Source organism: Sus scrofa, unplaced genomic scaffold, assembly GCF_000003025.6.
Source record: "Sus scrofa isolate TJ Tabasco breed Duroc unplaced genomic scaffold, Sscrofa11.1 Contig74, whole genome shotgun sequence".
Taxonomy (NCBI): domain Eukaryota; kingdom Metazoa; phylum Chordata; class Mammalia; order Artiodactyla; family Suidae; genus Sus; species Sus scrofa.
In genome coordinates this window covers 271,493-287,429 of record NW_018085302.1, presented here as the reverse complement: position 1 = coordinate 287,429, position 15,937 = coordinate 271,493, and the positions used below count along the sequence as shown (strand labels likewise).

General features: G+C 35.7%; 2 protein-coding genes across 2 annotated transcripts; both read right to left on the bottom strand.

Moving 5' to 3' along the window:
* Nucleotides 1-889: 889 nt before the first annotated feature.
* Nucleotides 890-1,822, bottom strand: LOC110255200 (olfactory receptor 4C11-like). The gene has a single exon (XM_003124177.2). The coding sequence runs from the start codon at nt 1,820-1,822 to the stop codon at nt 890-892; it is 933 nt and encodes a 310-aa protein (XP_003124225.2).
* Nucleotides 1,823-14,366: 12,544 nt separating this feature from the next.
* LOC100522184 (olfactory receptor 4C11-like) lies at nt 14,367-15,299 on the bottom strand. The gene has a single exon (XM_003124200.2). It carries the CDS (start codon nt 15,297-15,299, stop codon nt 14,367-14,369), a length of 933 nt encoding a protein of 310 aa, XP_003124248.2.
* Between the last annotated feature and the right edge of the window lie 638 nt (nt 15,300-15,937).

Below are 15,937 nucleotides of genomic sequence, written 5' to 3'. Positions count from 1 at the left end.
TGTTGGGCAAGTACAGAGGAAAAAAATAACTTGCTGCTGTGTAGTGGATTTTCTACATTTTTTTTCCTTCAAACCACATTCTACCTCCCTGTACTTCAATCTCAGAAAATATGTTGCATTTCTCCTGTATTTTTAAGTTTGTTTAAGTCTTGACAACAGAAATTATTTTACTTCCTAACTTCCTAGAGTTATTGAACTCTATCACTGTAGCTCCTATACACCAATCACACATAGAGCTAAATATCTCAAGTCCTTTGTAACACACACACACACACACACACACACACACACACACATAATGTCTGTTATCTTAATAGTCAAAGAGAACAGTAGTAAAACTTTAAAAATATCATTATATAAAAAAATTTGATTCAATAGTGTGGAACTGTTTTAAAATAAAATAATTATATAATGAAATGAAGTGATTGATTCACAGGGTTAGTTTCCTTGCTCCAGAAGTGCTCAAGAGAAAGCAGTTTACCTGCTTAGAAAGGTGGTATAGCAGGAATTACAGATTACAGAGTACTAGCTGTACTTTATTTATGAATGATCATGTAATTAAATAGTTTTGATTGTATAAAAGTTATTTTTTATGTAATCAGAGTCTAGACTGTTTTGTAGGTGTATTTCACAATCAGCAATGCCAGAATTGAACTCTCAGGAAAAGAATGAGTCAGGCTGAACATGCTAGGGAAACTATGAATCTGAGGGCAGAAGCATAGAGAAAAGAAGGAAAATCTGTTACATTTTAATAGATGTTGTGGGGGAGTCAATATCTGTCATATATATCTCTATCTATCTGTCTGTCTGTCTGTCTATCTATCTATCATCTATCTATCTATCTAGAGGTGGTCAAACGGTGACTCAATAAGTAAGCAAAGCTCTTAATTCATCTTTTGCTTTCAGAGGTAATTCTGACATGCCATAATTTCCTCATGGCATTTTTCACTTCTGCATTCCTCAGTGTGTAGATGAGTGGATTGAGGAAGGGTGTTCCAATGGTATAAAATACTGCCACCATCTTGTCCATGGGGAAAGTGGTTGGGGGGCGTGTGTACATGAATATACATGGACCGAAGAATACGATGACTACAATGATGTGGGAAGTGCAAGTGGAGAGGGCTTTTTTCCTCCCTTCTGCACTGTGGTTTCTCAGGGAACGCAGGATAATGAAGTATGATGTCATCAGAATTACAAAACTGTTGGAGCAAATAGCTCCACTGTTAGACACCAAGAGCAGGTTGATCATGTAAGTGTCCATGCAGGCAAGTTTCAACAAGGGCTGCAAATCACAGCAATAGTGATCAATCAGATTGGGGCCACAGAAAGGCAGTCTCAAGGCCAGGATAATCTGAGCCATAGAATGTATAAAAGACCCTATCCATGCCAGAACAATCAGGATGATGCAGACCTGGCGCCTCATGATGGTTGGGTAATGCAGTGGCTTGCGGATGGCCATGTAGCGATCAACAGCCATGAGGATCAGGACAAAGATCTCCATGCAGCCAAATATATGTAATGCAAAGACTTGAGTCATGCACCCATTGTAAGATATGATTTTCTTTGCAGACAGAGAATCCACAATGAGTCTAGGGGCTATGGAAGTTGAAAAGCAGGTATCAGCAATGGACAAATGAAACAGGAAGAAGTACATTGGGCTCTCAAGTGTTCGGCTGAATTTGATAGTCACAATAATAAGCAGATTGCCCACCAGAGTTCCCATATAGAAAATGAAGAAGATTACAAACACTATTTTCTGTCTCATAGGATCCGGTGTCAATCCTAACAATACAAACTCAGTGACACTATTATTTGGCTGCATTGTTTCAGTCAAAATGGAAAAGGGGCAGGTTAGAAATAGTGAATCTGCAAAGGGAAAAAGAAATATGAATACCACATTTAAAGTTCAAATACATATACCTTATCATGAAAGTGCCACTTTCCAATTGGTGATCTTTTACCTTATGTAGTATTTTCTGAATAAAATTGAAACCATACTTTTCATTCAATCTATTTAATGGATTGCTTATGAAAAAATGAAGTATATACATAACAAAAAATAAATAGTTCCTTAAATATAGTAAACACTAATTAGGGTAGAGTGTTGCATAAATAGAAAAAACGTATGCCTCACCCTAATATGATTTACATTACTTAAATTGTTAATACAGTTATAAATACTTTCTGGTAAATGTTATAAACATTTGAGGGGGGAGTACAGGAGAGATGGGAGAGGAAGAAGGGAGGGAGAGAGAAGTGAAATAAACCCAGTTTTAGCAGTGAAAATCCACTTAAATTGTCCAGTCAATAATGAGATTTAATCCTTTGCCTTTGACTAAGTTTCTTTTTGCTTTACCTCGCAAACATTTTTAGTTGTTTACAGTTATGAATTCAGTTTATATCGTTAAACTTTACACTTTTAAATTTATAACATGTTGTCTCAAGTTAGATTCTTCCCCTTATTCATTATTTTTTGAGGCTTTCAACATATTTTATTGACACAAGGAGATGATAAGACTAAAATGAAGGGTAAATAGAGTGATAACATTTGCCATAAATGTGAATATTCTTTCAAATTTAATTCATGTGAAGCACCAGGAAATTTAGAAAAAGAACTCAGGAAGCTCCAAGGTATAGTTGAAACTTTTCAATAGAGAATCCTTTAGATCTATATTCTTCAGTGTCCCATAGCCTGACTTCAGTAAGAGAAGGTAGGAATAAAAAGAATTATTATTTATCCACATAAAATAAATATAGGCATTATTTTATATACCTCATCACAAATATTTTCCAAATAATAGCACAGGTGAAAGCATAAGTGTCAAGCTGATAAAATACATGTATAACATATATACCAGATAAAAGCATAATTTCCTCAAGTATAAATGGATTTCAAGGGCCAATCTTTTAAAACACGGCACAGAGGAATCGTGAGCAAAAGAACTGATCCTGAAGGAAAACCTTATTAAAATTAAGCATGTGAAAAGAAGTTCAATTTCATTCTAATTAAGTATATGCAAATTTAAATCACAATCAGATACCTTTTCACCTATCAGATTAACAAAGTGATCTTCTGATAAATATCTAAGTATGGTTGAAAATTTCTATGGGAAGCAATCTCACATTTTTGGTAGGAATTTAATCTCATAGGGAGTGATTTCCAGCACTGATGATATTACAGCCACATATAGACATAGGTCTAGTGATTCTCTTTGCTGCAGATGATCTCACTCATAGACACAAAATAGTCACTACAGCCCCTTCCATGGTAACAAAAAGTAGGAAATTGTTTCAATGCCTATCAGAAGAAAGCTGAATAAATGAGGGATAGTACTTTATACAATCATTTTAAAAATATTTTTTAATTGAAGTATAATTGATTTACAATGTTCCTTCAATTTCTGTTGTACAGCAAAGTGACCCACTCATACATACATGTACTTTCTTTTTTTCAAATACTATCTTCCATCATGTTCTAAGATGATGGGACTAGTTCCCTGTGCTGTACAGTAGGACTCCATTGCTTATCTGTCCCAAATGTAACAGTTTGCATCTACTAACCCCAAACTCCCCCTTTATCCCAATCACTAACAAAAATGAATTAGATACATATGCAGTGATTTCTAAAATATGTTGTAGAGTGAGTGAGTTAAAAACTGTGTGGGTTTCTAACATTTGTTAATAATAGAATAATATATATCACATATAGGTATATGCTTATATAAATTGATTTCATTTACAAGAACACCAAAATAGCATAAAACTTGTGGTCTTTGGTTGGGAAAATTGCATCTTGTTATCAGAGCTGGGAGGATGACCTGTGTTTTAAGCTATTCCCTTTGGTAATATTTGAAAATATGTCATGATTATGCTGCATTAAAAATAAAACAAAAAAATCCGATCTTAGAAAGTGACTTCTCAGTAATATTGACATATTACAGATCCAGAAAGTCAATGAAAAAATTAAAAGTGTTTCCCTAGATACAATTCAATAGTTACTGACACTATTCTATACTTACTTGTTGTTAAGGGACACGTGTGTCCTGCTGTATCTGCAGAAAAATCGTAATGTTCACGGAACATTTCCACAAACATTCAAATAGATAGTTTATCTTTTTGGCTGTCTCTCTTACCACATCTTCCAAGAGAAGTGCCCATTTCCATCAGGGGCTCTGGTGCACAATTATATTTCCATCAACCCGAGATTGTAAAGCACTACTAAAAAATTCCCTAAACTTTCACTGATTCCACAAGTGCCTTTAATGTATTAGGTGTGCACTGTGACATTTGTTAAATTTATTTTCTCCAAATAATAAATGTAGTCAAATGAATTCTAAATACAAATCTTACCAGTTTTGATGGGAGGTTATGTAGAAGTTAGGCTCTTCAGTGGAAGCCCAGATCTCTGATCTCACAAAGAGCCTAGGTTCCGACCTGAGTGCCAAAAGGCAGACCAAATTGATCTCAGATGCATCCCACACTTTCTGAAATCCACAGTCATGCAAGATTTTGACAGGGAGGTGCTTCTCTTTTGCCCTTCCTGGAAGAGTATTTAAGAGTGGGTGATGCAAAATAGAGGAGTCTGGGGATGGCCATTCCCTAAAGTGTGCTTTTGCTTCCAATTAAGAAACATAAGTCAGATATGATAAAGAACTTAACCTTCAATATAAGTTATTGGAATATGGACAAAAAAGGTGGTCTCTTCTTGCAGTTAAAGTTGTAAAGTTGTTCATTTGTGCTATAAATCACATATTTGGGTTATAATTTTTTTTTTTTTTTTTTTTTTAGGGCTATACCCATGGCATATAGAAGTTCCCAGGCTAGGGGTTCAATTGGAGCTGCAGCTGCCGGCCTATGCCACAGCCGCAGCAACTCAGGATCCGAGCTGCATCAGTGACCTACACCACAGTTCATGGGAACGCCAGATCCTTGGTCCACTGAGCAAGGTCAGGGATCAAACCTACATCCTCATGGATACTAGTCACATCTGTTTCTGCTGCACCACAACAGGAACTCCTAGGTTACAATTTTTTTTTTTTAAAAGGATGGTTGTCTGTGTCCAAGTCTGGGTTTCTGATACCATTCTTCAATAAAATAAATTAGAGCCTTTTAAAGAAATGGCTGCTTATAGGCCTGGGGCAGGGAATGTACAAGATGAACTGGAGCATCTTGTGCTAGAACATATAAAAGATCTCACACACACACTCAGATTCACACACACACACACACACACACACACACACACATACACTCAGATGCAAAATGTCACATCTTTTTTTATCCATTTATCTTTTGATGGACACTTAGGTTGTTTCCATATCTTGGCTGTTGTCAATAATGCTGCAGTAAACATGGCAAGGCAGATATCTATTTAATTTCCTTTGGATGTATACTCTTGTGTTGGAAAACTGGATCATATGGCAGTTAGATTTTTAATTTTTTGAGGAAGATACATGCTGTTTTTAAAAGGGGCTGCATCACTTTATAGCTGTACCAATAGTTCACATGGGTTCCCTTTTTACTGCATCCCCACCAACACTTGTTATTTCTCATCCTTTATGATGGCCATTCTGACAGGTGAGAGGTTGCTATCTCATTGTGATTTTCATTTTCATTTTCCTGATGATTATGGGTGTTGAACATCATTTTATGTCTTTGTTGGCCATTTGGACATCTTTGAAAAAAGTTTGTTATTGGGCTATTGAGTTCATATAGTTTAGATATCAACATTTATTAAATATATGGTTTCTCTCATTTCATAGATTTTCTATTTATTTATTTTTTTGGTTGTTTCTCATGCTGTGCTAAAGCTTTGTAGTTGATATAACCCCATCTGTTGATTTTTGCTTTTGTTGCTTGTGTTTTAATATCACATCAAAAAACTCATCGCCAACACCAAGGTCTAGGAGCTTCTTTCCTATATTTACTTGGAGAGGTTTATGGTAATGTGTCTATTTTAAGTCTTTAGTCCATTTAGAATTAACTTTTGTGAGTAGTGTAAAATAGGGACCAATTTTATTTTTCTGTATGTAGTTATCTAGTTTTCCCAACACCATTTGTTGAAGAGCCAATCACTTACCCACTGAATATTCTTGTCTAGCTAAATATGATATACCACATTTATAGAATAAAATGTAAAAATGATGTGATCATCTTAATATATACAGAAATATCATTTAACAAAATACAGTTTTCTTTTATGAAAAAAAAGAAAACCTCTCAACAAATTGAGTGTAGAAGGGATATACGTCAACATAAGAAAGATTATGCACAACAAACCCACAGCTAACCTGACATTCCACAATGAGAGGTTGAAATATTTTCCTCTAAGATCAGGCACAATTAAAATGGGTCCACTCTTACCATTCCTATTCAACATATACTGGAATTTCTAGCTGAGTTAATTGGGAAAGATAAAGAAATAAATGGCATCCAAATTGGAAAAGAAGTAAAAATGTTTCTGTTGCAGATTATATAATCTTATGTATAGGAAATCTTAAAAAAAATCAACAAAAGGAAATTGTTAGAACTAGTTAATGAATCCACTAAAGTTTCAGGATACAAAATAAATGTACAGAAATTAGTGTGTTTCTGTATACCAATAACAAAATGACTAATTTAAAAAAAAACTCACAGTAGCATCAAACACAATAAAATACTCAAGAACAAATTCACCAATGAAGTGAAAGGCCAGTAAAATGAAAACTTCAAGCCTCTGATGAAAGAAATTGGAGAAGATATTCACAAATGGGAAGATATATGTGTTCATGGGTCAGATGCACTAATATTATTCTTAAAAATTAATGTTGTTTAAATGGTCGTACTACCCAAAGCAATGTATGCAATGTATAGAGTCAGTGTAATCCCTATCAAAATGTCAGTGACATTATTCACAGAAATAGAACAAACAGTTCTAAAATACATATAGAATGCAGGAAGAATAGCCCTGGCAATACTGAGGAAGAAAAACAAACTGTTGATTTCAAACTCTATTGCAAAGCTATGGTAATCAAAACACTATAGCAATCAAAATAGTAATAAAAACAGACAAATAGACCAATGAAACAGAATAGAGAGCTCCTTTTGTTAATATGATATATTACATGATGGATTTTCCTCTATTGAACCAATCTTGCATTCCAGTATTAAATCCCACTTAATTACTTGTATAATTTTTTTAAAGAGTTGTTGAATTCTGTGTACTAGTGATTTCCTGAAAAAATTTGTATCAGTTTCTTCAGAGATATTTGTCTGTGGTTTTCTTTTTCTTTTCCTTTTTTTGGGGTGTGTTCTGTAATTGCCACAAAACACTTGATGTTTCGTTGTCCTCTGTTGTGGGTTATTAGTTTCAATCCATTCTAATTGGATAAGATAGCTCTAATCTTTTAAAATTTACTAAGAACTGTTTTGTGTCCTAACATCTGGTTCATCTGAAGATGTTCTATATGTACTTGAGAAAAATGTAATTCTGCTCTTTGGTGGAGAGTTCTCTAGAAGTCCATTTGGTCTACACTGCTATGTAAGTTCTCTATTTATTATGATCTTCTGTATGATTGATTTATTCATTATGAAATGTGGAATATTCAAGATTTCCACTATTATTTCAGAGCTGTTCACTTATCCCTTTAATCTGTCAGAGTTTGTTTCACATATTTTTAATATCTGATTTTAGTTGTGTATATATACATATGTGCATATTTCAAACTGTTGTTTTGTTTTGGTGAGTTGATTATTTTCTCATTAGATGATGACCTGATTGGTCTCTTGCAATAGTTTTTGACATAATGTCAATTTTGTCTAAATTAGTATAGCCATCTACTCTGTTTTACTACTTCCGTGTAATTTATTTTTCTATCTTTTCAATTTCAGTTTATGTGTGTCCTTAGATCTAAAATAAGTTTCTTTTAGACATCTTATAGTAGTTAGTGTTTTATTTTATATTTTATTGAAATAAAACTGATGTACAACACTATGTTAGTCCCAAGTACAAAACAGAATGATTCAGTGTTTCTGAACTTTGCAAAACAACCACCAAAATTTAGGTGACATTTATCACCATACACAGTTATTTCAAAATCATTGACTACATTCCCCATGCTGTACATTCCATCCCTCTGACTCTTTTATTGTGTACCTGGAAGATTACAACTCTTAAGTCTCTCGTATATTTCATTCATCACCACCACCTTATCCTCTGGAAAATACTTGATTTTTTTTCGGTGTCATGGAACAGCAGAACTCTGCAGAAGGCAAATGTCTATGGACTCAGAGTTCTAAAGTACAGATTCTCCTTCCAAGACTAGATGAAGGACTTACACATTAACCATATTATTCTATGAACAGCTGCACTATGTCCTAAGATACCCCCTTTTGATATTACAAAGAAGATAATCTTGTCATTGCCTATGCCTGTCCCTGCCCCCAAATCTTGTCACCTTCCTTAATCCCATCAATAATAATCTCATCACCTTCCTTAATAAAAAGATAGGAGCTAAAGCCTAGGCACCTTTGTTCTGCAGACCAGAGTGCCTCCTGGTCCCCCACTTTCTAAATGTTAGAGTCTTGTGTGTTCTCTTACACTGTGCCACACTGTCTCTCTTCCAGGGTTCCCCATTTCCCTGCAGTGCTGAACTCAAAGATATCTTTGAGTCTATTTCTGTCTTATTGTGTTTGTTCACCTGTTCTGCTTTTTGGGTACCATATGTTAAGTGATCCCATGCCATTTATCTTTCTTTGTATGACTTATTTCAATTAGTATCATACCCTCTAAGTTCATCCATATTGTAGCAAATGGCAAGCTTTCATTGTTTTTATGGCACCCTCTCTCTCTATTTTTTTCACAACTACTTATCCAGTTGTCTATTGATGGGCACTTACATTGCTTTCCTATCTTAGTTGTTATAAACAATGCTTTGATGAACACAACTGTGCATCTGTATGTTCACATTAGTGTTTTTGTTTTCTTTGGAGAAAATACACAGAAGTGGAATTGCTGGATAATATAGGATGTCTCTTTTTAATTTTTTTGAGGAAACTATACTGTTTAAATAGTGCTGTACCAATTTACAGTCCTACCAACAGTGCATGAGAGGTCACTTTTCTACCCATCCTTGGAAATACTTACTATTTTTTGTCTTTTTGAAAATCAGCCACTCTGAGAGGCTTGAGGTGATGTCTCATTGTAGTTTTGATTCGCATTTCCCCAATGACAGTGATTTTGAGGATTTTTTCATGTGTCTTGGCCATTTGTATGTCTGCATTGGAAAAATTTCTGTTCAGGTCCTCTGCCCATTTTTTAACTAGGTTGTCTGTCATTTTTTGATAAACAAATATTTTCTTCCTTCTCTGTACAAAAGCCTTTCAATTTGAAGTAGTTCCCATCTGTTTATACTTGCTTTAGTTTCTCTTGTCTGAGGAGACAGATTTCCCCCTTTCCCCCAAGAAATATTGCTAATACTAATGTCAAAACATGTACTGCCTATGTTTTCTTCTAGGAGTTTTATGGTTTCATTATTACATTTAAGTGTTTAGTCCATTTTGAATTTATTTTTGTGAATGCTGTGAGGAAGTAGTCCAGTATGATTCTTTTGCATGTAGCTTTCCAACTTTCCCAGGACCATTTATTGAAGAGAATTTCCTCTCACTGTATATTCTTATCTCTCATTGTAGAATAATTGACCCTATGAGCATCTTCATGATCATTACCTTAAACTTTTTACCAGGGAGGCTGCTTCTCTCCACTCTGTTGAGTTCTTCTTCTGGAATTTTGTGTCTTCATCTGGAATGTATTCCTCTGTTGCCCCATTTTGTGTAACTCTGTTTTCATTTCTTTGTATTATGTTGGTCAGTTACTTTTGCTAATCTTGGAGAGATGAACTTATTTAGATGTCTTAATGGACCCGACCATGTGCTCCGTTCTTATCAACAGAACCATAGGCTGTAGGGGTGCCCCCTATTTGAGATGCATAGTTTCTTCGGTTGTAGTAGGAGCTACTATTGTAGCTGTGGTGGTAGGGAGGGCTGGGCTCTGACCTGTTTGACGTCCAGGTCCTGCTTCAGGTGGAGGCTGTCAGACTGCGCTTATGTTAGCTGGGTCCTGATGTGGTCCCAGGCTGGGGGAGTAAGGATGTGGAACTTGTGTTTTTGAATTCATCCAGCTACTCTCTGTCTTTTCATTGGGGCATTTAGTTTAATCTATTTACACTTAAAATAATTACCAAGAGGGAAGGACTTACTACTTCCTTTTTTTAAGTTATTCCTGTCCTGTAGCTTTGTCTTTCTTTTCCTCTTGGTCTTTTTTCCTTTATGTTTCATTGACTTTTTTTAACTCCTTCATTTGAAACAAAAGTGCACTGGACAGTAGTGTGAAAGCTTATAAATGTATAAAATTCACTAGTAAAGCTAAAGGAACTCTGGTGAGTGGATGCCATGCATTTATCTACTCACTTTGATGCAGCTGGTTTTCAACTATAGGCACTGTAAGCTGACATGCTTCTGAGACTTTATTAATCACATAGCTGAAAGTTGGTATCTGTTTACCAGACTCTTTATATTTCCTGCCATCTCTGCCTCTAGCACCCACTTTTCTACTTTCTATTTCAGTAAATTAAACCTAAACTTTTTTTTTTTTTTTTTTTTTGCTTTTTAGATTTCACATATAACTCATTTTTAAAGATTTAAAGCTAAAGATGCAATACGTAAAAAGCCTGGAGCTGTTATCTAAAGTCTCCTTTTTCCTTTAGTTAAGCAATAACTGTGTGTTTAGCATTGTCTTAGGTTTCTTTTTAATCTTATTAAAACAGTACCAAATAATATCTTCAGTTAAAATTTATCTTATATTAAAATTATAAATTGCATTCTCCGAATAAAAGTATTGTTGGTAAATGTATATGATGGCCATGACTAAAAATATGAGTTTCACTAATTATATTTTTAAAATCCATTTTATAATGAAAATAGGTAGTGCACACTAGATTTTCTCCTTTATTCACAGCTCTTTATTATATCCCTTTTTAAACCTCATGACAAGCCAATAAAATAGAGATTATTTTCACTTTCAATTTACACACCAAAATTGAGGCCCAGTATTTTATCTATATTTCCTGAAGTTACAGGGCTATAAAATAATAGAATTTGGATCCATCCAGGTTGAGCATAGACCTCCTATTCTTAATCATTATATCCTTCCACCAAGCTTGAAGCAAAAGTAAGTGCAGTTCATGATCATTGCCTCAATTCCAAATGTTTCCTGTATTGTAGGCCACTTTGCAGGGATAAAGTGGATCGCAGGTATTTACTACTGAAATGAGGGGCATACAAAACTTGTTTAAAACCTTGCTTCTGATACATTTTAGCAGAATAACCTGAAGGGTGTTTTTACTTTTCTGAACTTCAGATTTTTATCTGTGAATTTTTGATAAATATACCTAACTTTGTATTATTTTGTGAGACACGATCATGATAATAAAAAAGCACTAGATGCATATCAGCCATTCTACTTTTTTCTAAAATGAAAGGGATAATTATAATGCATAGTATTTTTTTTAGGGAAGTCACTTTTGAGGGCAGGTGACCACTTTACAGTGATACATTGGATGGATATCATGTCCAGAAACTTTTAAAATTCCATCATTTACCTAGGTTTAATTTGACTACAAGTACCTTTGAACCCCATAAAACCTTCCAAGTTTGATGACCCTCTATAACTTCTTGTTTTAGTATCTTTATTTTTAACCTACATGTTAGTTTATTTTATTCTATTCTGTTCCTCATATATTAATACATTGTTTCATCTGAAATGCAAATGGCCATGAACCCCTGTACTCTGTGTGTGTGTGCGCGCGCGTGTGTGTGTGTGTGTGTGTGTATGCTCATATTAGGGAAGTGTAGGTTAAGTGAGTTTATGATGGAATCATAACACTTCTATTCCTTTTATATATATGACCCTCATCATTAATGCCATGCAATTTTGAGACATCGGTATTGACACTAAACTTTGTAACGTCCCAAGAAAGTAGAACAAAATGATGACAATAAGATTCATGTTATTTTACTGAATTTATTTCAAAATAAACTTTGATAGGAGAACATGCTTAGACTGGTAAGTTGGATCCACTTATAGAAGGAGAAACCTAGCCACAGCAATTAGACAAACAAAGAAATAAAAGGTATCCAAATAGGAAGAGAAGAGATAAAACTGTCACTGTATGCAGATGACATGATACTATACATACAAAACCCTAAGGACTATACCCAAAAACTACTTGAACTGATTAATACATTCAGCAAAGTAGCAGGATATAAGATTAACATTCAGAAATCAGTCGCATTTCTGTATACCAACAATGAAATATTAGAAAAGGAATATGAAAATACAATACCTTTTAAAATTGCACCCCCCCAAAAATTAAATACCTCGGAATACATCTGACCAAGGAGGTAAAGGACTTAAATGCTGAGAACTATAAAACTTTAATCAAAGAAATTAAAGAAGATGTAAAGAAATGGAAAGATATTCCATGTTCATGGATTAGAAAAATCAATTTTGTAAAAATGGCCATACTACTCAAAGCAATCTACAGATTCAATGCAATCCCTGTCAAATTACTCATGACATTTTTTACGGAACTAGAACAAACAATCCAAAAATCTATATGGAACCACAAAAGACCCAGAATTGCCAAAGCAACCCAACCCTGAGAAACAAAAACCAAGCAGGGGGCATAACTCTCCCAGACTTCAGGCAATATTACAAAGCCACAGTCATCAAAACAGTGTGGTACTGGTATCAAAAGAGACAGACAGACCAATGGAACAGAATAGAGAGCCCAGACACCTATGGTCAATTAATCTTTGACAAGGGAGGAAAGAACATAATATGGGAAAGAGAAAGTCTATTCAGCAAGCATTGCTGGAAACCTGGACAGCTGCATGCAAAGCAGTGAAATTAGAATACCCCCTCACACCATGCACAAAAATAAACTCCAAATGGCTGAAAGACTAAAATAAAAGACAAGACACCATCACACTCCTGGAGGAGAACATAGGCAAAACACTCTCTGACATCAACCTCATGAATATTTTCTCAGGTCAGTCTCCCAAGGCAACAGAAATAACAAAAATACACCAGTGGGACCTAATCAAACTGAAAAGCTTTTGCACAGCAAAGGAAACCAAAAAGAAAACAAAAAGACAATGTACACAACGGGAGAAAACAGTTTCAAATGATGTAACCCACAAGGGCTTAATCTCTAGAATATAGAAACAATTTGTACAACTCAACAGCAAAAAAGCCAATCACCCAATGGAAAAATGGGCCAAAGACCTGAATAGACTGTTCTCCAAGGAAGATATACAGATGGCCAACAAGCACATGAAACAATGCACAGCATCCCTGATTATAAGAAAAATACAAATCACAACTACCGTGAGATACCACCTCACACCAGTCAGAATGGCCGTCGTTAAGAAGCCCACACATAACAAGTGCTGGAGGGGTTGTGGAGAAAAGGCAGCCTTCCTTCACTGCTGGTGGGAATGTAAACTGGTACAGCCACTATGGAGAACAGTTTGGAGATACCTTAGAAATCTATACATAGAACTACCATATGACCCAACAGTCCCACTCTTGGGCATATATCTGGACAAAAGTTTCCTTGGAAAAGACACATGCACCTGCATGTTCATTGCAGCACTATTCACAATAGCCAAGACATGGAAACATCCCACATGTCCATTGACATATGATTGGATTAGGAAGAGGTTGTATATATACACAATGGAATACTACTCAGCCATAAAAAGAATGACATAATGCCATTTGCAGCAACATGGATGGAACTAGGCACTCCCATACTGAGCAAAATAAGTCAGAAAGACAAAGACAAATACCATATGATATCACTTATAACTGGAATCTGATATACAGCACAAATGAACATTTCCACAGAAAAGAAAATCATGGACTTGGAGAATAGACTTGTGCCTGCCTGGGGGGAGAGGGAGCAAATGGGAGGGATAGGGAGCATGGGGTTATAGGATACAAACTATTGCTCTTGGAATGGATTTACAATGAGATCCTGCTGTGCAGCATTGAGAACTTATATCACAGTAGAACAAAGGGAGGAAAAAAAATATATACATGTAAGTGTAACTTGGTCCCCATGCTGTACAGTGGAAAAAATAAATAAAATTAAATTAAAAAATAAATTAAAAAAAAAGAATGCGAAGCCTTGGCATTCATTTTGTCTGCGAACCAGAAAAAAAATAGCAACTCTCAATCTTATGTTTGATTTATGTTATTCCCACAATTATATACCTCTACAAAATCAGTCAAACCATGACACATTAAGTAATCAGACCTCAATTCATCTTTTGCTTTCTGAAGTAATTCTGACATGACATAACTTTCTCATGGCATTTTTCACTTCTGCATTCCTCAGAGTGTAGATGAGTGGATTGAGGAAGGGTGTTCCAATGGTATAAAATACTGCCACCATCTTGTCCATGGGGAAAGTAGTTGGGGGGCGGGTATACATGAATATACATGGACCAAAAAACAGGACAACTACAATGATGTGGGAAGTGCAAGTGGAGAGGGCTTTTTTCCTCCCTTCTGCGCTATGGTTTCTCAGAGAATCCAAGATGACAATGTATGAGATCATCAGAATTGTAAAACTGCTTGCACAAAGGGCCCCACTATTAAATACCACGAGTAGGTTCATCACATAAATATCGATGCAGGCAAGTTTCAGCAAGGGCTGCAAATCACAGCAATAGTGATCCATCAGATTGGATCCACAGAAGGACAGTCTCAAGGCCAGCATAATCTGAGCCGTAGAATGTATCAAAGACCCTATCCATGCCAGAACAATCAGGATGATGCAGACCTGGCGCCTCATGATGGTTGGGTAATGCAATGGCTTGCAGATGGCCACGTAACGATCCATGGCCATGAGGACAAGGACAAAGATCTCCATGCATCCAAATAAATGCAGTGCAAAGATTTGAGTCAGGCACTCGTTGTAGGATATGATTTTCTTTGCAGACAGAGAATCCACAATGAGTCTAGGTGCTGTGGTAGTGGAAAAGCAGGTATCAGCAATGGACAAATAAAACAGGAAGAAGTACATTGGGCTCCCGAGTGTTTGGCTGGACCTGATGGTCACAATAATAAGCAGATTGCCCACCAGAGTTCCCACATAGAAAACGAAGAAGATCACAAACACCATTTTTTGCTTTTTAGGATCCTGTGTCAATCCTAACAGTATGAACTCAGAGATACTGGCATTTGGCTGCATTATTTGACTCAAAGGGAAAGCACTGATTAGAAATATTCTGCAAAGAAGAAAAAAAAAATTACAATTTCAAAATAAGTAGTATATTTGCAAGTAGAGTATATATCATGGCAGTGCTACCTTTCACTGGGTAATCATTTACCTGCTGTGTGTTGCTTTTATTTCAGTAAAATGGAATTCACGATACTTTTTCAGTCTGGTGCCCTAATGACATATGAAAATGATATGAGGGACTTCCCTTCATGGCTCAGCAGTTAAGTAACCCAACTTTGATCCCTGGCCTTGCTAAGTATGTTAGGATCTGTCATTGCTGTGGGCTATGGTGTAGGTTGCAGACTGGGCTCCAATCCCTTGTTGTTGTGGGCTGTGGTGTAGGCTGGCAGCTGTAGCTCTGATTGGACCCCTAGCCTGCGAACTTCCATATGCCATGGGTGTGTCCCTAAAAAAAAAGGAAAAAATTATATGAAAGTAAGAAACAATGAAAAAGTAAATGATTGTTCAGGCATTGGAAGCACTAATTTGGGTTACTAGCATGAGTTTATTCACTTTGTCAGCTGAATGATTTCTCCAGTTTTAATCTAGAATGTATCCATATTGGGAGAGCTGTGTTTTAGTAGAGAAAACTTTTGCCTGATTTACTC

Bases quoted from the DNA above. Each gene is read 5' to 3' on its own strand.
- LOC110255200 (XM_003124177.2), bottom strand. From the start codon at position 1,822: ATGCAGCCAAATAATAGTGTCACTGAGTTTGTATTGTTAGGATTGACA.
- LOC100522184 (XM_003124200.2), bottom strand. From the start codon at position 15,299: ATGCAGCCAAATGCCAGTATCTCTGAGTTCATACTGTTAGGATTGACA.